This window comes from Siniperca chuatsi, linkage group LG2 (assembly GCF_020085105.1).
Source record: "Siniperca chuatsi isolate FFG_IHB_CAS linkage group LG2, ASM2008510v1, whole genome shotgun sequence".
In the NCBI taxonomy this organism is placed as follows: Eukaryota; Metazoa; Chordata; class Actinopteri; order Centrarchiformes; family Sinipercidae; genus Siniperca; species Siniperca chuatsi.
In genome coordinates, this window is record NC_058043.1 from 2,590,312 (window position 1) to 2,616,480 (window position 26,169).

Sequence of the window (26,169 nt, forward strand, 5' to 3'; positions counted from 1 at the left end):
GCTCTGAAGCTGATACCAATTCCTGATATTTTCCCACCCGGCTAACGGCTAATGCTGATATGCGTTTTTGAAAATCTACAAGTTCAGGGCCAAAGACAAAAATTAGGCTTTTCAAGGCTGCATTGGTGAAAGAGTCACAGCTGCACACTGACTCCAAAACATACATTTATTTGAATAGACAATGATTCAACCCACACTGATCTTCCTCAAGTCAGAATGTTTAAAAATCTACAATATATACATCAAAGTTGCCCAGGTGTCATGGGTTAACCACACGTGCCACCACATATTGTATTTACATTAGACAATTTGGGTTGTTTATGACCATGAAACGTTTCTGTTGTTACTTGGCAGGTATATCGAATGCCGTACTCCGAGCAAAGATAATAGCAAAATGTCAACTGCACAAGTTGTCAAAAACAGCAATAAAAATGAAACTGACATGATCTCAGTATTGCTTTTCAAGCTGATATCAGCTGATACTGTATAGTTATATACAAGCTATAGTTTGCTAATATGGTATCCTGGAGCTTCTTTTGACTCCACAGCCATTGAAACCTGAACAAGGTTCATCATTAGTGAGAAAGAGTTTACGATGAATTGAGGCAACTTGAATATAAGCGTTTCTTTAAGATATTAAGCCAGCTAACCTACATATTTCTCACTTATCCTTAACAATCCCAGACTCGCGCTGCTAAAGTTGCGGCTCGTGTTAACAGCATAACTCAGATTCAGTAAAATTGGATCATTACACATGTTGCATTTATATGCACATATTAATGTTCACATGAGTGAAAATCTTGTGAGATCCTGACATCATGATGTTTCTGGAGTCAGCGGGATAATCATCTCTGCCTTATTAAGCGAATGATTCCCTTGAGAGTCCCACGAATCCCATCTTAGAATAAAATCAGTGGTTATGCTTGTGCCTTTGAGTGTTTCCCCAAACATTTAGAGAGAGAGAATAACAAAAGGAAGGAGTGGGGGAGAGAGAGAGAAATGAACTAGACATCTTCTGAAAGGCAAGAGAGAGAGAGGAGTGAGAGAGTTAAAACCCTTTCATTGACAAAATCAGAGTATAAATGTGAAGACTAATGGAGAGAAAAATAAGAGACCTGGTGATGAAGGATGGAGTGAGAGTATGTGAAGGAAAGGATGACAAATGAATGGGTGGAGAGACCTCTAGATATGTTACAGTCTAAAGGACACGAAGCAAAGACTGGAGGGGGTGCAGGGAAGGGAAGCAGGGTCAGCAAACGACAGAGGGAGGTCAAACTAGACATGACAACAGTTTTTACCATGGCTGAAACAACATTCTGTATTTTCATAGCCTGGTCTTGCTCCGTGTTTCCTCATTCATAATCACAGTAGCCTCATATTTTCACCCCCGAGGAGCCGGCAGAAGCCCAGCAACAACAGTGAGGAGGAGGAGGATTTAATGCTGTTATACGACTTTATCTAAAGGCAGCCACATTATCTGCTGCTGTCAGCTGTTGTTTAACTGATGAGTCTACTGTCTACTGTAGTGCGCACACACTTCAGTCACAGACAGTAACCTGCATTATCAACATGTTTTCATACATCATCAATACAGACAATAATAATCCGAGAGATCAGATGAAACAGTAAGGCGCTTGATAAAACTAAACTCAGTAAGAAAGTATGTTAAGTTATGTTAAAAGTTTCGTGCTAAGACAACATAGTTCATACAATTGCTAGCATATAGACGACAGGCATATTTTAAAAGTGTGTGTTTGTGTGTGTGTGTGTGTGTGTGTTAGGCGGGCGCGGAGACAGGATATAAAGTACGGAGACCCCTGGAGTCAGTGCCCAATCACAGAGGACGGTAAGGAATTCTGCCATCTGATATGAATAAACTGTCTCTGTTTGAATCATTTTCCTGTCATCAGTTTCATAACGGACGACCGGTGTGGTTAGTATGTACTTAGAAAGAGAGGATTTCCACTTACATATACACTCTGTGATTGATTATGTATTTTGAAGTGCCATTGTGGGGCTGGAATGTAAAGCGTCACAGTGGGACGGCTGTTTGGCTCCACGAGAGATCTGCGCGAATCCCTGACTGTGTTTGATTTTTGGCAGCGAGCGAAGCTTAAAAGAGCACACAGCCTGATTTTATGAACTCACATACATGTGCTTAAACAGTCTTCATATAAAATGTCCAAATTGGAGATGATGGTACAAGGAAGTTTCTTTTAAGAGACTCTGATTGTATCCATCTTTGGAAAGAAACATGTTTTCCATATTCAATCGAAGCAGTATGTAGTGTGACTGCAAATACATAAATTGATTGGAAATGTCACAATTTTTAAGTAAAACATTTGTTGTGTATTTTTGAAGTTTGATCTGCAGTTTGATTGACATCTGATATTGCATACACTAACTGAAAAAAACAGTATACTAAGACAATTAGTGTATAGTATGTATAGTACACCGTACGGAGCTGGGACACACTGAATGTCTTCACTGCTATCATTTTAACAGAGCCATACTTTAAATTTGTATTACTATCACTCATTTTGCAAAGTCGATGTCACTTTTTCCGATTGTTCATACTTTATTTTTGCAAAAATAGTCACGTACTATTGCTGAACTACCATAATGCAAAACATATACTGTACTGATCGAGAATACACAGTCAAAAACCTTCTATTACAATTCTGTTCTGCAGGCAGAAGTAGGGCGCGCTCTAGAGGTTGTGCTGTGTAATTGCGTGTTTCTCTGCTTCCCAGCCAAATTGGTGGCAGTAATGATTATTACAGTTAAGGAAAGAATAAAATGCTGTATAAATGTTTCTCAAAATATGTTTTCTTGTTCTTGATCTGCTTGTGCCTGTGCTCATTTTTGTTTCTCTGCCTGTAAAGTGTCAAGAGAAAGGGATACACTTTCTTATAATCCCTCCTTTCTCAGATTCGTACCGGACGTACTGAAGATTTCACATGTTTTTTTTCCTCCGTTGCTCCGTCAGGTTCGGACTCTGTGGAGGTGAAGCTGGTTTACGGTGTGGAGGGAAATTCAACGTTCCTGGAGTGTGTTCCTCGCTCGCCGCGGGCTGAGCTCAGGTGGACGGTGCAGCACACAGAGAGCCGGCAGCAAGCTCTCAGTCAGACGCAAGAAAGCAGAGAGGTGGGTCGCACGTTTCCTTACCCGATTCTCTTAGCAAACATCAGTTGGTGGTAATATTTCCCAAATTCATCACAAGGATAATTCAGAAATCTACTCTAACTGTTTTCACTGCCATGAAGTTTTGCTTCTTGCTCAGATTTTGGAATGTTTAACTTCCTTTTTATTACTGTATTTACAGTGATATTAACTTTATGTTCAAATTAAATCCCCTGTACATACATAGATATCATTCACAAACTAGAGGACTATGACCTACTGTGTGAGGGAACAGACAAATCCTCTTCGTCTGAAAGAAAGAGAGCTGCTGTCAGTTGAAAACCTTGTTGGTGTCCTGAGGGATATGGCTTTCTAAAGCCTTGTTTTAAGCCTTACAAAAATCCAACTTTGATGATTTTCCAAAGGGTTTTTACAGTCTTGAATAAGCCAGAACATTGTAAAAATGTTCCCATACCATAGATGACTGTGTAATCCTTAAAATGTGAAAATCCCTTAAACTGAGTTTGATTTAAAAAAGGTGAGCTTTGTGGTCTAACATGACAATGTTACTTTAAACTTAGACTAACATTAGACATAGACAGCATTATGGTTATATATTAATGTTTGAAATGGGACCCACACCTTATCGGCAGATATTGAGACAATGGGACCCTGGGCGCAGACGTATAAAAGGCCCCCCCACTCCTTCTACACAGGAGCAAGAGACCCAGGCCGCTGCTGTTGGTTGAAAAACTGCACCTGAACTTCAGTATTTAGTAGACACTGGCGATGAAGAGAGGCTGTCTGACTCCTGTCCAAAGCTCCCTGCCACTGCAGATCCACACTATAAAAACTATGAAGGCAAACCAATGAAGGAAACCTGAGATGCAGGTTCTGTATTCTTAAAGCAGAGCTGTTCTGTCGTCAATCTGATTTAAATTGCTTTACTAATCTGACTGTATTTCGGCGACATGTTACTGTAGCCTCAAAATAAACAAAAACAAACACTGGACTTGGTTGGCAAATTCTCAATATTAAAAGACTCACAAACAGAACACCCCCACTTTTAACTGACCTCTGTGACTTTCCGACTTTCCCTGACCCGTGGGGCCCCTGTGCCTTGAGGCCCATGCTTATTGGCTCGTTCAGATCTTTAGACTGGACACCTCAGCTGGAACAGTTCCTGAATGTGTTTGGTTCATGGCAATAGGTGTACTGTCTCGTGGTATTAAATGTGCGTGTGAATTAGAAGAGAGTCACCTGACAACCTGAACATCCCCCTCTTGTCTGTCTCTTTTGTCACCTTCTCTCCCGCTCTTAGCTCCCTCAGAGCGATGACAGCCGCTCCCTCCACATGAAGCGGGGGCTGCTGGTTCAACACCTAGAGCTGGCTGACACGGGCCTCTACACCTGCGCCAGCCACGAGCACTCCTACAGCCAGGTCCTGGCCCGATACCGTGTTCACGTCATCCCCAACGACAGCCTCCACCCAACCCGCTACCAGCAGAGCCACAGCCCGAACCACCCGGGCCCCAGGGTCCTCGGGAAGACTGGCTCAGCTGGGGTAGGGGTTGCTGGCTTTCTCCAGTCGGGGGCCTCTCATCCGCCACCTCCGCTGCCGGGACACAGGAACCCGTGGCTGCCCCAGCATCCTCAGCAGCTTCCTCTGAGGAGCTACAAAGACCTGCACATGGTGGGGACCAACAGCCTGAGCGTGGACGAGTACTGTGAGCAGCTGTGGTACCGCGAGAAACGCCGGCAGCAGAAACTCCGCACTCTGAAGCTGAAACAGGAGAGCAGGAAAGCCCGGGTGAGGAGGAACAACCCTCCTGAGATCCCCCTCTAGTCACCTGGAGGACACAGAGACTGCCATGGACGACAGATCCTGTACATGCAGAGGACAAGGAAAGGTTTAATCAAGAATGTTGCTTTTTGAGCAAATAATGCCCGCTGACACCAACTATATTTGCCATTAAAGACTGACAGTAATAAAAAAAAAAAAAAGAGATACATATATGCTCATCCTGAATATTGTGACATTTAGAAACGACAAAAACACAGAAATGGACGTGTAGAAAACCTTTTATGTCTCTGAATTTATATTATTAGCAATATTCATTTTTGTTTGGACTCCAAGCTTCAGCTAAAACAGAAAATGTTATTTTGTAACATGAAATTCAGACTAGCATGGTGGCATCAGGTGTCTGGATGATAAGTCAGCTCATGACACACACACACGAGTGTTATGGGTGTGTAACACATTTAAGAATTACGACAAAATCCTGTTATTATCTGGCCATCTGAACAGAAACCAGGAGACACGGTTAAGCACACAAGCTACCGTTTGTCGTGGCTCCCAGTTGTACCTTAACATTAACATTAGTTGCTTTTGCTAAAATATCCTAATTAGCAGTAGCTAATTACCCAGCTAAGCTAATTAGCTTAGCAATGCAAGAAAAAACTGTTCAAGCTAACTGAGTTTAAAGTTACTACTTGTAGTGTTAGAGAGACTAGTGGGTTAAAGTATTAAACCTTGTCAGACTATTTACTTTTACTTAAATGTTATGAATTTACAAATATCCATGACTGAACAATCCTTTTTCTAGTATGTCCCTTTTTCTATCCAAAATATCTAAAACAGCCAGTTCATCAGTGCACCTGCAAAATGGCACCAGATAGCTGACATGAAATTTATTGCAAAACTGCTAATTCTTCATAATGGACTGGCATGCAGGTGAAAATGTATCAGGATCTCACACGCAATGCAGACAGAAATATGTATATTACATATACAGTATAAATGAATGACAGAAGACTAAACAAGAAAAGTGTTTGCCCAACGTACTGCTACACATTATACTGTGTTTAACAAAAACATGTAATGTTTTCAACATCTATTTATGTTTGTTCTGCTTCACAACATAACTAATGGATTGAATATATACAGGCCTCAGTGGAAACGCACACATGAAATGGACCTTGCTTGAAAATACATTATGTATAGCTCATTCTGCCATGTAACTAATAATTATTATTCACGTCAATGTATATTAAAGAACTCTATTTTTGATAGTTTTCTTTCTTTATATACTAGAATTTAGTGCATTTCCTCAGTGTTTATATACACTTGTGTGTTGCTCATAAGCAAAACGAAAACTTTTTTCAAACTTCACACCTCTACTTGGAGATCAGGAGTAATGAAACTGTGTTATACTGTATGTGAATAAGCCACAAAATGATGTAAAATAAAAACATAAAAACATTTAAGGGTTTAAACTGTTTTTGCCAGATAAGTCGATCACACGGTACTTGTTTATTTTCTGACGGTAGAATAACTCACACAATTCGTGTTGAGATTGTAATATCCAGTAATCCTGGAATAGAGGCAGTCTTAAAAAGGGTTTGGTTGAATTTGAGGGGTAACAGAGAGGGTTACCCAGCGAGCAAAGTGTTGGGAGAAGAACACACAAAAGACAAGTTGTGGCTGGATAGGAGGAGATGCTGTGGGAAGACATCCAGGAGTGTATAACATGCAGTTTCAGACTATTGCATTGTGCATATTGTATCATTGTTATTAGAAACTCTGATTAGATTTGGAGTTATTTCAAGTTACTGACATGTTACTTTAGTGAGTGTTAAAGCAAAGCGCTGTATGTGGGAAATGCGCAAGTGTTTACCGTTTGATTTAAGCATCCGATCACAGATGCCGGCCATTACGGTTCCAAGTCAGAGGAAGTTCTGCTGTTGAGCCGTGTGTCATTTTGATTGTGTTAGTATGCTTCGACTCAGCATCAGCTCCGCCGCGTATTTAGTCATGTGCATTATGTAATCTTTAGGATGTAATATATAAAATCTTGTTACTACATTCAAGAGTAAAAAGGCAAAACACATTAATGTGGGTCCCATACAGGCATTCTGGATAAGTTAAAAAAAGGAAATGTAGCTATCAGGGCTGGATTAACCTGCTAAGGGTTAATTGTTTTGGCCCAGAGAAACCAACCAGTACTCCTGTACCGGATACCAGGTTTACTGTGTGTTAGTTAGTTTGTGGTAAATTTATTAAACACATAGTTATTTAGATACAACATGTGAGCATAATATAAACTGGAATAATAAAAGTATTAAGACTACATTTTGACACAGGGCCCCTCTACAAGACAGGGCCTCAAGATTAGGTCAAAATGCAGAAGCTACCTCATCGTTTCGGTAAATAATGTGATTTAATGGTGCAAATTCCCAAACAAATGAGCAGTAAAGTGAATGACCGCAAAGTTGTGGTCTGTGAAGTGGAGCCCCAGGGAAGCTGCCCGCTTTGTCTGGTTGGTAATCCTGTTTTTATTATTATCGAACTGAGTCAGACAACAAAGAAATGGCATAATCTGGAAGAAGATAAACCAACAGTGGCTAATAGCACAAGAAACAAAAGGAGGACAGTTATATTCTTACTTTGGGGAGTAATTCTGACACAGTAATTTGAACCTCACACCACACATTATGGGAAAGCAACATGTGTTGATAGCATGCAGAAAACATGTGGCAGAGAGATGGGACGCATTTACCGAGCTACTGTATGGAGATTAGGGTTATCAGACATTAAAAAAGGCTAATTAATTGTAGAGGTAGTGGACAGGGGAGAGGATGATTGTTGGATGTTTTATTTATTAACTCATTGTTATCATTCTTCTTCTTCTTCTTCTTATTGAGAACAGGACCCCAAGTGGAAATGTGTTGGCATTTATTGCCACGGTTATAAACTGTGCGGCTGAAATGAAGGGGAAGTCAGAAAGGATTAAAATGGTGCTGGATGCGGCAAGAAGATTCTTGAATGTTGTGGACATAACTGGAGAGGATCTGGATGTTACACTGAGGGAAGGAGTTGCATCAACTCAGACAACTGGGTCTGGGTTATAGAATTGACTATTGCATGGGATCACGTTGGGTGGACAATGTTTAAAGTTTAAACTGTGAAGCTGTTATAATTCAGTAGGTGGCGGTAATGCGCAATTAGGGACGCCAACCGTCATAAAACTCAACAGAAGAAGAAGAAAGAAGAAGAAGTGGAAATGTGTATTGGAAGAGCTCACTAACTCCAGAAGGTGGCAGTAATGAGCAACAACGTGACTACCAACCCAAACACCAAAGAAGAAGACGGCCGCGACTGCAGCACGCTCGGTCGTGTTTGAATCACACTAATGGAAGCGCGCTTGATGGGAAAGTAGTCGAAATTTTGAATTACTGTCAGTGGCGAAGGTAAAGAGGTGTTCACTTGAAAGCGTTGAAGTTTACTCCACCTTTGTAGTTCATGTTTTTCAGGGACATTTGCCGACTTAACGGCAGTTGCTGTCAGTTTAGGTCTCTCTGCTAGCTAAGTTAGTTAGCCCGCTCATGCTAGCTTGCATGGTTCATTGACTGCCTGCTTAGTTTTGCAGTCAATGAAAGACATTGTTGTCGGATTAACAGTACATACAGTTATCATCCTATTTCCACGGTATCCGTTTGTTTCAATGATCTGCGAGGTTTTCTGCAGAGGGCGCTAGCAAAAGTAATGCTAGGCTTGTTTGTGTCGCCAGCTAACTCCCAACTGAAGAAATTCAAAAGTTTTGTGCGTGTTTCCCACCTCCAGGTAGGATCTGAGTGGACTGTACATAAGAAGAAATAAACACAAGGGTCCTACATGGCTGCCCCAACATTGCAGCAGCCCAGTTTCTTACTGGTGAGTGTTTTTTAACATGATTGTTTACGTTTTCTAGTCGAGAATCAACACGATTCGCTGTTGGTTATAACGGCGTTACATCCAACTCTTAGTGATTCTTCCACTGTCGTACAGCTAAAACCTGTAGCTGAATTAGTATTTAACGATTGTTTATGTCTTCCATCTGAGTGGTGACATATGACAGATGAATTGTCCCTTAAAATGACTCTACGCTTCACGAAGTTTGCTCATTAATGTGTTGCGATGTTGCTCCAGGCCAATCTGAAGGCCGACTGGATCATCAAACCTCTCCTCCAGCGATGCCAAGATCTGGTGAAGATCATTGATGAATATCCTGCAAAGGTAATAATAATAAAACTTTATTTATAGAGCACTTATCAAAACAAAGTACAAAGTGCTTCACAACAAGAAAAATAAAGTAACACAGTGAATGACGAAATATAAAGAAATAAAACACATGAAATACACAAAAGCAATAAAATAAACAGCCAATTCAGGTAAAATCAGGATCTGCTTTCAGATAAAAATGTGTTTTGAGACGAGACTTAAAGAAGACACTGACTCAGACAGCCTGATGTCTTCGGGCAAGTTGTTCCAGAGCCTCTGGGCCCTGATGGCAAAAGCTGTCCCCCTTAGTTTTCATCCTGGACTCAGGAGCAGACAGGAGACCCCTGCCCGAAGATCTCAGACTACGTGAAGGTTCATAAGGGATTACAAGGTCTAAAATATAGTCTGGAGCCATGAAGAGCCTTAAAAGTAATCAACAAGATCTTAAAATCAGTCCTGAAACCAACAGGGAGCCGATGTAAAGAGGCTGAAACAGGTGTGATGTGGTCATACTTACTGTATGTACTTACTGTTAACTCTCCCACCGCTGGCTTGTCTTTGCGCCCTAATGCATGTGTTGTGAATGACATTTGTTTTATAGCCATATGTGCTGAAATGACTGACCACTGTGAGGCTGTAAGATGAAGATACATATTGGATATGGGGAAATTTGATTGTGATAGTTTCACAGCATTAACTCCCACATGGTAAACGATTACAACTGTTCCAAAGTTTATTCATGTCATATCAGATGTATTATTCGTGTTCATTAAAATGCATTGGTGCTGCTTCTTTTTTGACTAATGGTCATACTTGTACTGAAACAACACAACAACATTTGTACTGTACAGCAGCTTTATTCTGAACACTATACAGTGAAGTGGCATTTTTTTGTTAGTCTCTACAAAGTGTTTGAACAAGCTAGAAATAAAATCATTGGATTTGTACACACAACACTGCAGACTCAGTCAGCTGTTTGTCTCTTGGCTGACCTAACCTTTTATGGTTAATGCTTATAGTATGAGGAGACAGCTGTCAGTACTGTGACTTCTGAGTTTCACTTTTCGTATCTTCGCTTTTGATTAAAAGGGAATTTGTGCTTTGTACTGTAATTTGTACTTTGCATACAGAAAGAGATGCACAGAATCCAAAGGTTGAATTTACACTGTACCGGAGAAATTCATGGTGATATCGGAATTGCAGATAACACTTTCTGGACTTTCTCGTGTTCAGATGTCAATTAGTACAATCAATCATGCATGCCCTTATGTCTTACAGACATTAGTGCACCAAGATAGCTCAGTATGTAATTGTTCCTCTTGGCATGCGAGAGTGTCACTGTGGACGGTTGAAGTTCTGTTTGAGAGCAGCTGTTGGTGTTTCAGTGAGTGACACAAAGGATGAGTGTGAGGCAGCAGTATTACAGTCCGTGTGTGGGTTGCATTGCCGTCAGTAGCCACAATGTCGCAGTGAGACGATGGCCACAGAGCTACTTGATCCATAACCGTCTGCAATTAGCTTCCACTGCTGACTCCAATAACCAGAGTTAGCAGATAGACAGACGTAGTGGTGCTTTAACTAACTCAATCCATAATTTAAATATAAATATTTGCCAACACTTGCTAGTGTGCGTGTCGTTTCAGTGCAGCTCTGCTTTGCATACAACCGCTCTAAAGGTTTTCACTGCTGGTCATTAGATCTGAGCTGTCTGCCACAGCAGTCCAAGTACTGTGTTAAAATGTGCCTCCACTTTATGATTACAGTGCATATGTGTCTGTGTGTTTCCCTTTAGGAGCTGCACTTGATTTTCCCCTGGCTGGTGGAGAGCGTGTTTGGCAGTCTGGACGGCATCATCGCTGGCTGGAACCTGCGACTCCTGCATTCACGGAGCAATGAGTACAACATTGTAATGGAGTTTCTGAACCCCAGGTAGTAGCAAAACGTGTTCACATCAGCCAAGTGTAATTTTGCTCATTGTTTGTTTAAAGAATCAAATAAAACGTTGTACTTTTTCTTTTCTGATCTCGTTTTCAGCGGGCCAATGATGAAGCTCGTGTATAAACTTCAAGCTGAAGAGTACAAATATGAAATACCTGTCAATTATCTCCCGGTAAGAACATTTATCTCTTTAGTGCTTTCATCATTAGCTGCATTTAGTGATACTTTCTCTGTGTGTGTGTGTGTGTGTGAGAAAAGCTTTTTTAAATTTCTTTAACAATGATTTTCGAGTAAATAGTGGCATCCCATCTGCAATGTATATTTGATAATATTTGATAAAAGATTGCGTTGCTCCACGTACACAGAGCCCCCTGTAACCATCTAATTTAATTTTTAGCCAATCTTAAATCAGTGGCCGACATGATGTCCCATCTGACTTTTCTATTACATGTACTGAGCAGAAGTTCCTCTTGTAGGATTAATGGATTTGTGTATTGGTACAGTAGTGCAGTCAGCACTGAGCTGCTGGGAGGAACTGTGATTAGAGCCCATGCTACAGGCGTACTGCCCTCTCTATATGCATTGGGCAGGTACAGTACATAAGGGAAAAAACTTCTCTCATCTTCATTGCATGTTGGAAGTTTTAGGTTTGTCCCAACTGTAACAAGCCTCTTTATCTAACCTCTTTAAATACCTGTTCTTGTTTCCTAATTTTGCTCTCAAACCCAAACTGAACTGCTAAGCTAGATACCTCCTGCCGAGTGTTTTACAGAAAACATCCGAGCACCCACTGTGACAATGCAGTTTGAGTTGGCTGCTGGCAAATAGTGATCAATAAGGAAATATTATGCAGTTCAGGCGTGGTGCATCGCCACCACTGAATGAATGTACGAAGCGGAAAACGGATGTCAATGCAGAGCTGTAATTTTGACCATTGTTTATAGTTGGCAGGTATGTTGATAATATGCAAAGTCTTAATTGTAGATTTAATAGTTTAAAGATTATAATTCTACAGCAATTGTAGATTCCATTTTGATAAAAATGCTTAAATTTAACACAAGTCAGTTTATTGTTAGGTCTGTGGTTAAGGTTGGGGAAATTAATACTTACATCTACTGTTCATGTTTTTAGTGTCTGCATCAATTGATGTGTGTGACGTATCTTAAAAATCGAAATCTTGCAGTGAAAAAGTGAACATAAAGGTTTTCATTCAGTAAATTGTACTGTGGGATATAATCTCTTGAGCGTGTCTCGCCTCTCATTAGATAAGTGCGTGTCATGTATGATGTAGCGCTGGAAAAAAGTGACTGGTTCATAATGAAATGTCCCTTCATTTAGTGTTGAAAGCTATTAGAGTTGAAGAATTGTAACTGGTATTTGTTTTGACAAAATGTCAGCCATGTCCACCTCAGCTTGTTTTTAACACTGTAGCTTGAATTCTCATCCTTGGTGTGTCTTGAAGGGTCCTGTGAAGGCCTGCATCCAGGAGGGAGTTCTCCCAGACTGTCCGCTGTTCCACAACAAGCTGCAGTTCCCCCTGTCTGGTCTGCTGACTCTGAACCTTGCTCTCAGTATCCTTCCCAACACAAACACTAATCAGTCTGGGTTTTCTTTATGGTATTATTGAGGGATTGCCCGTGACGAGTCAGACACTCAGCTCTTAAAACTTTTTTCCCCCAAAATATGTCAACAAATTATATTGATTAGTCGTTGAGCTGCAACTAATGACTGTTTTCATTGTCAGTTAATCTGCGAATATTGTTTTGATCAATCATTTAGTCTATGAAATGTCAACAATGGAGTGAGAAAAAATACCCAAGACAACTTCCCACAGCCCAAGGTCTTTAAAATGCATTTTGTCTGACCAATAGATCAAACCCCAAAGGTATTTAGTTTACTGTCGTATATGACAAAGAAAAGCAGCAAATCCCCCCCATTGGAAAATCTGGAACCTGAGAATATATAGCAACAGTTTTTGCTTGGAAAAATGACTGAAACAATGGCTTGATTATCAAAATAGGTACAGAATTTTTCTGGCGATCGACTAATCGATTCATAAACTAATCATATCAGCTCTAATCAGTTGTAAGATGTGACAGCTACAGTACAATAGACTTTCTAACAAAATACTCACTGTCAGACGATGAAGACGACAGTAGGGTTCATACAAGGCAGGGGAGGGAACAGACTTTACATCATTGTGCAGTTAGGTTATTCCTTAACGTTCTTCAGATCCATTTGAATTCTTCATGTTCAATTTTGCCTATTGTCTCATCACGCCAAAGGTAAGTTTGCCAAAGTACTGTCAGTGATATTCTTAGTTAAGTGCATCTTGAAAGTTGTGAGGGTAGTCATCATTTTCCGCTAAAGTTTGTACCAAGTTGTGGGCTGCTGAAGGTTTTGTGCTCTTTTTATTGTTTTTTTGCAATGAATTCTACAAGTTAGTTGTTATACCCCAATCCATGACATTTTATGCTTTTATACAAAAAAATGTTGCTAGTAAATAACTTTATGTAAGTGGCGTGCCTGGCTGTTGTCTTAGGAATGAGCACAACCAGCTGCCATATTATTTCTCACAGGGAGAACTGATCAGTACTCTTTATGTTTTCAGAACTACCCTCAAGGCCAACATGGAAGCTCCACTGATAGTGCTTACTTTGTGTTAGTGGACACTTACCTCAAGTACTTCCTCCCCAGTGAAGGGAGTGTGCCCCCATCCCCTTTCTCTGACTCCAGAGGTTCTGTCACTGCACCTTCACCGAGGTATTTATAGCAAGAAAGGTTTAATAAATCTATTAGAGGCATATGTGTCTGAAGATTTTAGCAAAATGTGAAGTTATTTTCATGAAGTGCATTTAAACAAACCTTTTAATAAAGAAAAGAAGAAAATCCCAGTGGAGGTTGAACAATTGAATGTTTGACACAGCATAACAAAAAAATATTGTTTTTTTTTTTTTGCAATGTTTTATAATTCCGCTCTCTTCCTACCTTAAATTCAACAGATCTTCCAGTGTTTCTTTTGCTGGTTACGGCGTTCACAGCCCCAGTCTCCTGAAACATCACATATTCCATCAACCCTCAGTTAACGCAGACCCCGCAGCCCAGGAAATCTGGAGGTCCGAAACACTGTTACAGGTAAGACACAAATCAAGCTGTGGACTACTGTGCTTCCCATATACAGAATGTTAACATTTGTCAGTGCAGTAAGATTATTTAGAAATGCGACGACTTGGGTTTTGTGTCTGAGAGCTACAAAATGTTGTCAAAGTGAAAGGTTCTAGAAATGTGTGTGTTTGTCCTAAGATGTTTGTGGAGATCTGGCTCCACCACTACTCCTTGGAGATGTACCAGAAGCTGCAGTCTCCTCAGGTGAAGGTAAGAGAAATCTCCCCAACCCCCTCCCCCTCCTCTCCCCTGCACTGCAGCATCGCACAGCTGGCTGTTGACTGGTTGACCACAACCCCACACCACACACACACACACCTCCACCATCTCCGTCCCATCTCGGAGCAAGCCCAGGGTGCTGGCCAGCAGCCGTGTGGTTGGTAATTTTGTCTGTGAGCCACCTTGGCACCTGACCAGCTACCGTTGGGAGGTCCCACTCTAAAACCATGTTTTGTAAAATTGTGTACTGGCTGAGTTTTAAGATGTACCAGCTACTGTGGCTGGTAAATACAAAAAACACCCTGAGCCGGCTAGGGTGAAGTTGTCCATAACCGTAATTACAAAGAAAATGATAGTTTTCATGTTTTAGGTAAGCTTAGGGTTAAAAAATGTATTGTTTATCACTACTGAAGGACAACTTTACCCATAACCCCGTGTTCACGCTGCAAGCAGCCACATTTCTACATAACACCAGGAGTCCTTAAGATAAAGCAGCTTATTGCACAATTGCACATCATTTCGTGTTGATGGGCGCAACTGTCGAAAACTTTGGCTGCAGCTAGTTCTTCTGCAGTGACAAACAAAGAGACGTGAATCAGCTGACTAAAGTTAGAAGGTTTCTTGAGTTGCTTACAGTGTGAACGCACAGCAGGCATCCCTGTTCCCCACTTTAGAAGCATCACATTATCTGGGTAATATTTGAAAGGTTTTTTTAAATCCCTTTTAGAATGTATAGCATATGAGTAGCTGCCGAGTAAAGCTACTGCATTGAGGAATTTGGCATGTGTTTCCGGTAGTAGTGCTTTTGCTTCCTTTCACGTCCTTTGCATGCTGGCATGTCCATGTCACCGAGTGTTTGTTCTGTTAATACGTTCTGTGTGTGGTTGCATGTGAAACACCAACATAAATCCAAAACACGGTGGAGGTTTCTGGAGACTCTGTAGAGGGTGCACAGCAAATTGGATCCCCTTCAATGCAGGGTTCTTAAAACATTTTCATATCAAGGATCTCCGAGCAGAGATGCTCTACACTACCACCTGTAGTGATATTTTTTATCCCAGGAACCCCAATAGAAATTAACTTTTGAAATGTTTGACTCTACAGTTCTGGCCTGTGGAAATGCCCTTGGACAAATGTCCATACTATTTCCTATCAGGTCTGGCAGGCAGATGAATCTGCAGGATGACTAGGTCAGGCCGAGAGTTGGCCCGGATGTAGATCCTTATACAGTCAGAAATAGTGGCTGTTCCAGGTGACTACTCTCTGTGGTTACTTTCAGTCAGACTCAGAGAAATGTTGATTCATGTAAAAATCTGATATACGTTGTTTTGCGCGAGTCCTCGTTTCCCCGAATCTCTACGACGGAGGTGGCGAGATAAAGTAAGCGTGACCCAGAGAGTTACATTAGTCACATTTATGGGAAATACACCAGGTTTAAATATACCGTAATTTCCCTTTTTAAATATTCTCCATTTTGAAACAACAGATTAACACAGCGTCAATGAAAAATTAATCAAACACACAGGCTGTAAATAACATTGCTGTTCAAAATGCTCCGTGACATAGTAGAGGTTCACTGAGAAAGAAGTTGACCTAAAGCAAAGTACCTCATCAGGGTTTAACAGTGTGTCCAAATAGGGCATGGCAGTCCTAACTGGTGAATATAGCAAGTAATATCTTTTATTACACAAAAAACATGGAGATGAAATAAAGATGCACGATTTGTGCTAGAAGCTTAGAGCTACTTTGAACCTTAAGTCAAAAGTGTACTTAAAATAAAATAAAATAGCAGTACTGCAGAACCTTTTTGAAGCATCCAATGGGTTGCTCTAAAAGTGTCCACCTGTTACAGTTGCAGAATTTCCCATTCTGATTGTGTTATGATAACCATGTGTTAATGTAATGTTTAATATACTGTAGGTTAAGTTGCTCCACCCATCAAAAGCAATCACAGTGAGACTTTATGCTGGTGTTGTTTGTTCCTTTTACCTGCACCATACATACAGTATGTAGGATAAGGCACTGTAGTTATATACGTTTTGACTCTCTGCTATATGATTGCATGGTTAGTGTGATGCAGTACACACTTGCTTATTCACCCAACAACACTGTTTCCTTAGTATTTATGTAGCAGTACTGTTGTCTGTAATTACTTCAAAATCTAAAATAATGGAGTACTTATTGTTTAGTTAAGATTAGTACTGCAACTAACAGTTATTTTCATTATTGATTAATCTCACAATTATTTTCTGGATGAATCGTTTGGTGTATAAAAAGATTTTCAGTTTACTTTAATGTAAGAGAAGGGAAAATGGCAAATCCTCACATTTTAGAAGCTGGAACTGACAAATTTTAGGTGTTTTTGATAGAAAATTACTCAATTATCAAAATAGTTTCTGATTAATTATCCGTATCAAGTATTGAGCTCAATTACTGCTCCATAAGGCTGCATAGGAAACAGTGAAACAAACCTTCACCTCCTTGACATGCTGACCTATGACCTGCATCCTAAATTGCAGTTTTTGTCAAGTGTACCTCCCCTGTACTAAATGCTCACCCTTTAAAATATATATTAATCACTGTGTTGAGTTACTGTGTGTGTGTGTGTCCATCCTGTTAAGAGTGGGCTTAAATTGCAAGATTTCGACCAGGTTGATTTTAGCTCTACAGTGTATATTTAACAAAACTATCTCACTGTTGGATGCCATTAAATATGAATTAACCTTCTCAGAGTATAAGATAACATGTCATTTGTTTAATATGTATTAGTTTACCAGACCACAAAACTTCCTGTGTGTTGTGCCTCTGTTAACACAGTTGGGCACTGTTGATTATTTTGATGGTTTTATTGGCACAAAACTAAATCTTACATTTTGAGTTCACTCTGTTAATGATGTTAAACAGTAGGGATGGGAATTATTAAAACTGGTATGCTATTTAAAAGTTTACATATCCATCTGGATATATGGTGGAGTGTTGTAAAACACACAAACTGGCGCGTTGCTTGCGGCCACACCCTTTATTTTTTTATTTTGAAACGTGGATGTGCTTGTCCAGTCGCTCCTAACCTAGTTGATACTTCCAATAGCCAGCGCATTGGAAGTAATGCATTTATCCACGATAGCTCTGGAGTCATTGGTGCAGACCTCTCATTGCTTCAGAGGGAAGCATGTGTACATTACAACTCAGTCAAACAATTTATATTAATTTGTCAATTGACAAAAAACATTTCCATCAATTTACATTCTTTAGCAGTTGTGATTTTCTTTTCCTTTGATCCTGTGTGAAATGATTCCCGTCCCTACAACCATGTAACCCCCTTTGTCTGGAGCGTAGGAAAGGTCTCTGCAGCGTTCCCCAGCAGTTAAAGCATTGTGTTCCCACAGTCAATATGTTCTTTTTGTTTGTCTCCTCCCCTGTTTTCTGCTCCTTTCCTCCTGAACGTTTTTGGCCAATTGTTTCTGTCTGGTTGCACTCGACTTTTTTTGCTGCCTCCTTTTTCTCCTGTTCTCATGTATACCTTCCTCCTGCGCCCTTTTCTTCTCCTTCCTCCTCTTCCTCGTCCTCCCTTATTGTCACTTTTCCACTTCCTCTTTCTTCGCTGTTGTTCCTCTTCCTCCACCTTTTGTTGTTATCTTTCCTCTTATTCCATCTTCCTCTCCCCCCCTGGTGGTTACGGTTGAACAGCTGGCGCTGCTGCAGTATCGCCTCAGTATGTCCAGCATGCCGTGCCAACCCCACGCCCCACCAGGCTCTGGGACCCTCCACACCTACCAAGTACTTTTACCTTTTCATTCACCCCCGCCCCTCTGGGGCCTCCTGGAGGTAAACCTCAGTCAGTTAAGGTCACAGTCAAGGGTACTTCTCTCATATTGACAAACACGGTGAGACATTGTCCCTCCAGTCACCAGCCTGATGCTGGCAGACATCAGCTACGACTGATTAGGTCACATGCTTTATTCTGCTTTTGCACATAAGTAGACAAGTGTATGGTTTTAGCTATTCTAAAAAACAGCTAGTGAAAAGGTGGAAGTGATTGGTGAATTGCGATGCACAATGTATTGTCACCCACAACCCAAATGATAAAAGACAATTTGGCCTTGTTAAGCAGCAGTAGTTACCTATTCATGTTGGCATGTTTTTTTACCGCTTAGGTCAGGGATTAGTTCTCCCTTTTGAGCTTGACTTTAAAATTAAGCCAGGTTTAATGCCTTCTGGCTGGCTGTTGAAAGAGGTCCATCTTTTCATATCAGAATCCACAAGCAGCAGTGTTTGGTCCTTACCCACAATTTGAGAAACCAGAGATTACGTTACTAGGCCTGTCCTCTACGTTCGACTGCTGTCAACAGTTTAACAGAAAATCCTTCTGCTTTTATGGTCGCCCAAAATCTTGCTCTTTTGTTTCCTATATATGAGAAGTATCCTTGACAGGAAAATTAATTGTGGAATGAAGCTTTGGAAATTGAATCTTTGAGCGGCTGGTTCTCTTTTGCTGATTTTTAAAGGCATGCTTTTTTACACAAAGTCTGGTGTGCTTTGCTGCTTTACATGTTCATGTTGATGAATGTGTCTTTCTGTTGACACTACTGCTCTATGTAAAGCAAAAGATACTACTACATTTTAAACAATCTTTATCTTATCTGCCATTCATAAAATAATTTCATTATTAAATAAATGTTTTTAATTCTTAGCCTAAATTCACATAGAACGCACTTTACAGAGGTGATGTTTGGGATGGCTGGCATTATCTAGAAGAGGAAACATTGCATCTTTGTGACATAGCAGCTTTGCTGTAAGCAGTTAATGGAGCACTGAGGTCCCACTTTTCATTCTGTTTCCCAGAGTGTAATTTATTAAAATGTAATTTGATACTTACATTTTGATAAATCAAGGTTGTAAATAAGTCATAATTTCAAAATGAATGATTGAACATCTTTAAAAAAATGTATAAAATTTATACAAATCAAATATACTTTTATATCCACATCAAGGTTCAAATGACTACGTTATATATCAGGTGTACTCTGTGTAGCCATTAATTACTGTCATAGTATTAAACAGTTTTACAACCTGGTCCAGTCTCTCCCAGTAATATTGGAAAAACCAAATGATTCATAGGCGTGAGACCTCTATACTCTATAATAGAAAATGCTCTGAGCCTTTGACGATTGTTTGGCTGCTTTTGGACTGGGAAGCATTATGATTGGCTGCTTTGGAAACTGGGAGCTGATTGGGTGTGGATGCATTTGTGTAGCACTGTGTGACCGGTTGCCTTTTCAGGAACCCTTCAGCCCGACAGAGGAGCACGTACTGGTGGTGCGTCTCCTGGTGAAACATCTGCATGCCTTCTCCAGCAGCCTGAAGCCCGAGCAGCTGTCCTCCTCACCCTCAGCCCACTCGCACACTCACACCAGCCCGCTGGAGGAGTTCAAGAGGTCAGCTTCATCATACATGTTACTGTCAGACTCTGTGGCAATGCTGCAGGTCTTACTTGACATGTTTGACGCCATTTTATGATCCGCTAACAGCGCCAAGTAAAGCAGAGCTCTAATTCTTGAGTTGGATTTCAGTACTTCTTGATTCATTTTGTGGACTTGTCTGTCTCTTGCCTGTTTTTACTTTGACTTTACTCTGTCTTGGTCACTGTTGACTTTTTCCTGCCCATATAAAAAACTCAAGATAGTTGTCACTACAGTGCGAAATGTTTTAACTAAATTTGACTAAACCAACTCGCCTCTGTCTACCATTTCTCCGGCATCACAATATTAGGAAAATGAATGTTTAAATGGGATTCACTGATGTTTCAAAAATGAATGGCTCTGATTTAATTGTGTGTTTACATATCTACAGTATGTGTTCATGAAACTCACCCTTAACGAGCACAAAATGTTTGACGTTCCTCTTGCCTACAGAGTGGTGGTGCAGCGTTTTGTGCAGCAGAAACTGTACCTGTTTCTCCAGCATTGCTTCGGTCACTGGCCTCTCGACGCCTCTTTCAGAGCGGTAGGTCTCACCAAACAAATATATATTCCTGTATAATTACAATATTAATGCATTTTTAACCTGGGAGCTGCCAGATACAAATCTGCAGAAGATACAGTCTTCTGCTGTTAGCAGCTAGAACTTTGGTTGGTTTGGTTCCTTGTTCAGCGGCGCTTCGGCTCTGCTTAGACCTTCGTATGGGGAAACCACTTCCTTCTGATGCGCCATTTCATACAGAATTTCAGTGCAGTGACAGTACAGTAAGTTTTAATTTCTCAGTTATTGCAACAAGCAGCCTGTGGTTAGGGGTGAGAAGGTCCGAGTGTCTTCTAGCTACGGAAGGATTATTTCAGCTATAAAGCTGTAGAAACACACTGTCTCAGTATTTAGGTTATTGTAAAGAGAGTGTATCATTTCTGTGTTTAGGTGTTGGAGACATGGCTGAGCTACATCCAACCGTGGAGATACACAGGGGAGAAGACCAATTCTCAGCCAGACCAAAACAGAACAGTACCGGACAAATGGTGAGTCTGGTGTCTTTGTCTTTTGGCTTAAATTCAGGAACCTTTTCTGGAATAATCCAAGATGCAGTGAACATCGAGTGGACCTCGTTTTCCTACAAACATGAATGAAACAGAAAAAATATTTAGATATACACACAGTAATTGGTGTAATTACCTGTGTTGGTAAACAGGGTGATTATTGTGGTCATACTGTAGTTTAAGGACTAGATGAGATGCTGATGATTATCGAGGTGACGGTGTTGTATTGACTGTAGTCAGTTTGGTTCTGACGTTAACTCGCTCTTTTACAGGGAGTCTTTTGTTCAGGAGAACCTGCTCATGTACACGAAGCTCTTCCAGGTTTTTCTGAACAGAACCGTGAGGACAGATCTGGTTAATGCCAAAAATGCACTGATGGTCTTCAGGGTGGCCAAAGTCTTTGCTCAGCCAAACCTTGCTGAGATGATCCAGAAAGGTGAGGACAGAAAGGCAAACAACACAGACATGAGGTGAAGACATGTTGTCGCAGTGTTTTTTCAAGCAATCGATTTTATCTCGGTGTTTTATTCGGATATTTGATTTTATCAACGTATTGTGTTCGTCATATGAAATTGTTGCTACTTCTATTGTATGGAGAAACCAAATGGAAAAAAGTATAAATGTATATGTATCAACCATATCAAACTAGGAGTAAATGCCATCACTTGCCCTGCTCGTGCCACAGAACTTTTTCATCTCTTGACTTCAACAGCTCCACTCTATCACATCTTTTGTTTTTCACGCACAGCTGACACACAATGTGGTATAAATAAGATTACATTTTTACTGCTGAAACGATTTATTGACTGGTTGATGATTTATCGGTTAGTCGAAAGAAAATTCAATCAATTCTGATGAATGATTCATAAATTATTTTAAAGCAAAAATGCCAAAAGTTCTTTGTGTTTTGGTCACTCGGTCGGTCAAAAAAATGATCTGAAGACGTCACCTTGGGCTCTGGGAAAGTGTGATGGGCATGTTTCACTTTTTCTGACATTTTATATACAAACGATGAATTGAGAATGTAATCAGCAGATTAATCTGTAATGAAAATGATCTTTTGTTTCAATTGTAGACATTTTGATAACTTCTGATTTTGCAGGGGGAAAGTATATCTCGCATAAACAAACAAACTGAACCAAACATCTCTCACCAGGAGAGCAGTTGTTTCTGGAGCCAGAGCACGTCCTCCACCACCGCCAACCCCGTGGCTACCTGACGCCGAGCCAAGGAGGCAGCTACCTGTCGTCACGGCAACGTGTGATGACAGATATGGTATTCAGGGTGAAGAGCCACGTCTATGCTTTGGAAGGCCAGGACTGCCAGTACAAACAGATGTTCGGCACTGAGCTCAGAGGAGCGGTAAGTTTACGCACGAACCTACTGTAGTGGCAAAATAGTTTTACTTCGGCAGGGGACGAAGTTAATCAGAATGCAGTGGGAAGTCATACTGAAACGACCTGTTGTGGTGGCTCAAAGTCAAAATGTTATGTCCATTTTGCAGGTCATGAAGTTAATCCAGATAATTGCACAAGCCAGACAGACGGCCAAGAGGATATCGGATCACTCCAGTGAGGTGGCGGCCAATAACTCGTTCCTGTCCTGGTTTGGGATGGGCTCTCCTGATCTCAACAACACCTTCTCCGGGGCCGAGCCCGAGGAGAGTGGAGAATGTTTAAAAAAGACCCACGAATTCCTGGAGAGAGCTTTGGAGAACTTGTGTCAAATCTTCAAGGTGAGATTACTTTGACTGTTGCTTAGTTTAATTTCCCTGTGTTTAATTTCCTCCTGGTAAACATTCAGTGTAGACAATTTATTTTATTGCCTTTTTTAAAATTTTGTTTATATTTATTATATTGGAACATGACACGAGCTTTGCAGGTATTTGGTCATAAACCAAAGTATTGGACAAATTGAAATTTTGACCTGATGGTGGCGCTAAATGAAAAGTTAAGGGATCACCAAAGTTATTACAATTCATCCTGAGAAGAACATGAATGTCTGAACCAAATTTCATGGCAATCCATCCAATAATTGTCGCGATATTTCACACAAAACCACAAATCTCCACCTCTGGTGATCCTCAGACTTTTTCTCTAGCGCCACTACATGTCATTAGGATACATCTTCTGGGGACCATGAATGTCTGAATGAATTTCAACAATCAGGATTACTTTCTTTATTTCCCAGGCATTTTCAAATCCAGTGAGTGTTCTTGATATTCTAAAATCCAAAAGCTGTTGACATAAGTAGACTTGTCTTGTTCAACCAGTTATTTTGAACAGTCTTTAAAAGTTAGGAATGCCAGATAGATCTCTAAATCTTGAAACCTCAGACCAGTGCATTTATAGTTTATTCTATTATTTGAGCATATACATTCCATGTGCTGTTATTGCCAATGCCAACAGGAAGTGCTGGACATTCAGAGGAACTTTTCAGTTATTCATTCATGTAAAAACCTCCCGGTTAATTTGACGTTTCTTTGTTTTGTAGCTGAACCAAGGGCAGCTGACTCAGCTTATATCCAACCTGGGTTCTTCCCAGGATGATGGCAACTGCAAGCAGCTGCCAGACTGCATCCAGGGAGAGAACGGACTCATTCTAACTGACCTGGGCAGGAGGCAGGTTAGTATTTCAAATAATTGGAGGGCATGCGAATGTGGGCCAAGAGGCAAAGACTAAAACCCTGAACCTGTGTGTGTGTGTGTGTGTGTGTGTGTGTGTGTGTGTGGCCTTTTGTGCAGATCATAAGTGGACTGCGCAGGTTTGACATTCAGTATCAAGGAGACCCAGAGCTCCAGCCCATTAGGAGCTATGAGAACGCCGTGCTGGTCAGGCTTTTCTACAGGATCTCTTCTCTGGTTAATGGGAGGGTAAGTGGTTTCTGTAGGTGGCTGTCACAATGTGAAAAGGGGTTAATGGTGACCAAGATAATTATATTATTACTTTAATCTGTGGTTCCCCCCCCAGCTCTACGGAGCATTTTAGCATCTTTCAGCTCATTGTTTTGGTTTTACAGCCTGCAGCTTTACTGTTTTGCTTCACTCTCACCGCTCTCAGTGTCGTTTTCCAGTGAGAAAGCTCCGATAAACCTACTGCGTGCTAGTGGATTGACCCGGCGCAAAGCAGACAAAGTTAGCGACCAGCTGGTGAACACAAAGTAGCATTTAGCTGCTGAAAGTGTCTGATATTTTTCTCAGGCGTTGGTGGAAACCAAACCAAAGCTAAAAGGAAAGTGAATATTGGACTTTCATGTACCGCGTGGCCTGACACATGACTCCAAATGAATGATAATGTTGATCCATAACTGCTGGATGTGTGAATAAGCAACTGTTTGCGAACATGTTCTAGACTAAACCTCTCACAATAATTTAACCTCAGAGATGTTCATGTCTTTCTCCCACAGTTCGGAGGACACATGAATGCGCTCTGCTCGCGTCCAGACTTCCTGGGTCGCCTGGGTCGTCACTACTTCACGGATTCCAGTTCCACCACAAAACTAAAGCAGAGCCCGACGTCCCGGCGGACGTTAGAGAGGAAGCACCAGCCAAGGCTGAGCCTGCGCCCGCTGGCCAGCTACAGGACGATGCTGCTGCTGCTGCTCTTGTACGTGTTAGGAGCCCTCCTGTCGTTTGGCCCCATATCCAGCACCCTGCTCATCCTCACGGGGGGATTCCTGTATGGACTGTTGATGACGCTGTTTGGAGACAAACTGAAAACACACTAGCTGAGAAACAGGGTTCCTACACATGTCTGGGAAAAATACACATAATGAATTTGATCAATTCCAGCTTCGAATGTTTTGCAAAAAATGTGTGAAAACTAACGAACTAAGTGTTGAGTGGTCCCATGCAAAGTATGATGAATAATGTAGTATGTTATTGATTTAGCAGTTTGCAACTAACGATTATTTTCACAATTGATTAATCTGCAAATCATTTTCTTGATTAATCGTTTGGCCTATATAACACCAGTTTAAAAATGTCCTAAAGCCCAAAGTGATGTTCTGTTTTTTTCCGACCAACAGTCTTAAACCCCCAAATATTCTGTTTAACATGAGGAAAAGACGAGGAAAAGCAGCAAATTTTCACATTTGAGATGCTTAAACAAGAAAATGTTTGGAGCTTTTACTTAAAACGATTAATCAATTATCAAAATAGTTGCCAATAAAGTTTCTGTCGATCGACTGATCGACTAATCAATACGGATCCCTGTAGAGAAATATTTTAGCTTGCCTCCTGTTACAGTGAAGATCAGAGTCGATGCCTGTGGGGAATAATCCTGTTATTCTCATGAGGTCTAGAGTGATACGGCGCGCTATAGTGTGAATGGTCTATTTCTGAACGTTGAGCAAAATCTTCAGATATCCAGGACTTTGTAAAGGGACATTTTGAAATGGGACATGTAAGAAACCTGTTGGCAGTAGACTGGCAGCTCTTTGGTTCTTGCTTTTGATATGACTTGCTTGACTTGTTTTTAAATGTGGTTCACACAACCTTGTAAATAAATACAGAGCGTTGCTACTCTTTTTGTTATTTTTCAACAAGCATCTGAGAACAGGTGCAGGTCAAAACATTCAAACTGTGCTGATGGAATAAACTGAATATTTTTCTCAGTGAAAGCAGAATGCATATATGTCCAAAAGACTCAATAAAGTGTTTGCACTTGTTTGTAGTTCTCTTATTCATTGAGGGGACGTGTACCAATCACATACACTGTGGAAGACAAGTATTTTAAGATAAATTGGAGGTATTCTAGGGACTTACAGTTAATTATTGCAGATATTGGTAATTAATCTGCATTTTAACTTTGTCTCATACATACACTTCTGAAAAGGTAAAAAATGAACATAAATAGAAATATATTATGGTTAATACAGCATGTAGCTCTCGAAGCGGCAATTTACAAAAGGATTTAACCAACAACTGAGGGTTTGATTTTTATTACTGTTGTATTATGTCCCACTGGGCCACGAGTCTCGGTCATATGTCAGTAGCCTACTTGTCAGACAACACTGTACTTGGGCATAAAAGTTTTATTGTTGATATATTTGTTTGCCCAAACTCAAGATCCACTTGCTTTTTCAGGAACGTGTGAATCTCAAACTCCATCTGCTGATGAAGACAGTGAGACATGGTTAAAGCGGTAGTAGGCGGACCT

General features: G+C 40.7%; 2 protein-coding genes across 7 annotated transcripts in view; both read left to right on the forward strand.

Moving 5' to 3' along the window:
* si:dkey-49n23.1 (semaphorin-3D) overlaps nucleotides 1-6,385 on the forward strand; it is a 103,119-nt gene extending 96,734 nt beyond the window's left edge. For both annotated transcript variants that reach the window (XM_044183200.1, XM_044183191.1), the window contains exons 16-18: nucleotides 1,782-1,846; nucleotides 2,990-3,147; nucleotides 4,445-6,385. In XM_044183200.1, the coding sequence (XP_044039135.1) occupies nucleotides 1,782-1,846; nucleotides 2,990-3,147; nucleotides 4,445-4,969 (748 nt within the window). In that variant the 3' untranslated portion in view covers nucleotides 4,970-6,385. The remainder of the gene's footprint in view (nucleotides 1-1,781; nucleotides 1,847-2,989; nucleotides 3,148-4,444) is intronic.
* A 1,828-nt stretch (nucleotides 6,386-8,213) lies between these two features.
* On the forward strand, nucleotides 8,214-25,677 carry smpd4 (sphingomyelin phosphodiesterase 4). Of its 5 annotated transcripts, none has more exons than XM_044183488.1 (20): nucleotides 8,214-8,373; nucleotides 8,747-8,836; nucleotides 9,092-9,178; nucleotides 10,956-11,092; nucleotides 11,198-11,273; nucleotides 12,564-12,672; nucleotides 13,334-13,386; nucleotides 13,713-13,864; nucleotides 14,104-14,236; nucleotides 14,405-14,476; nucleotides 18,173-18,310; nucleotides 19,766-19,920; nucleotides 20,398-20,488; nucleotides 20,894-20,991; nucleotides 21,282-21,445; nucleotides 22,166-22,371; nucleotides 22,514-22,744; nucleotides 23,503-23,634; nucleotides 23,754-23,882; nucleotides 24,416-25,677. In XM_044183488.1, exons 2-20 carry the CDS (start codon nucleotides 8,798-8,800, stop codon nucleotides 24,734-24,736), a joined length of 2,523 nt encoding a protein of 840 aa, XP_044039423.1. In that variant the 5' UTR covers nucleotides 8,214-8,373; nucleotides 8,747-8,797; the 3' UTR covers nucleotides 24,737-25,677. The 5 variants fall into 5 exon arrangements, with proteins under 5 accessions (XP_044039423.1, XP_044039442.1, XP_044039451.1 ...); XM_044183507.1 differs by having other exon boundaries at nucleotides 18,173-18,262; XM_044183498.1 differs by having other exon boundaries at nucleotides 8,313-8,334.
* Nucleotides 25,678-26,169: the final 492 nt, after the last annotated feature.

Coding starts and splice junctions, on each gene's coding strand:
- smpd4 (XM_044183488.1), top strand. CDS start 8,798: ATGGCTGCCCCAACATTGCAGCAGCCCAGTTTCTTACTG. Junction 11,093..11,197: donor ATGGAGTTTCTGAACCCCAG/GTAGTAGCAAAA, acceptor TCTCGTTTTCAG/CGGGCCAATGATGAAGCTCG. Junction 21,446..22,165: donor TGCTGAGATGATCCAGAAAG/GTGAGGACAGAA, acceptor ATCTCTCACCAG/GAGAGCAGTTGTTTCTGGAG.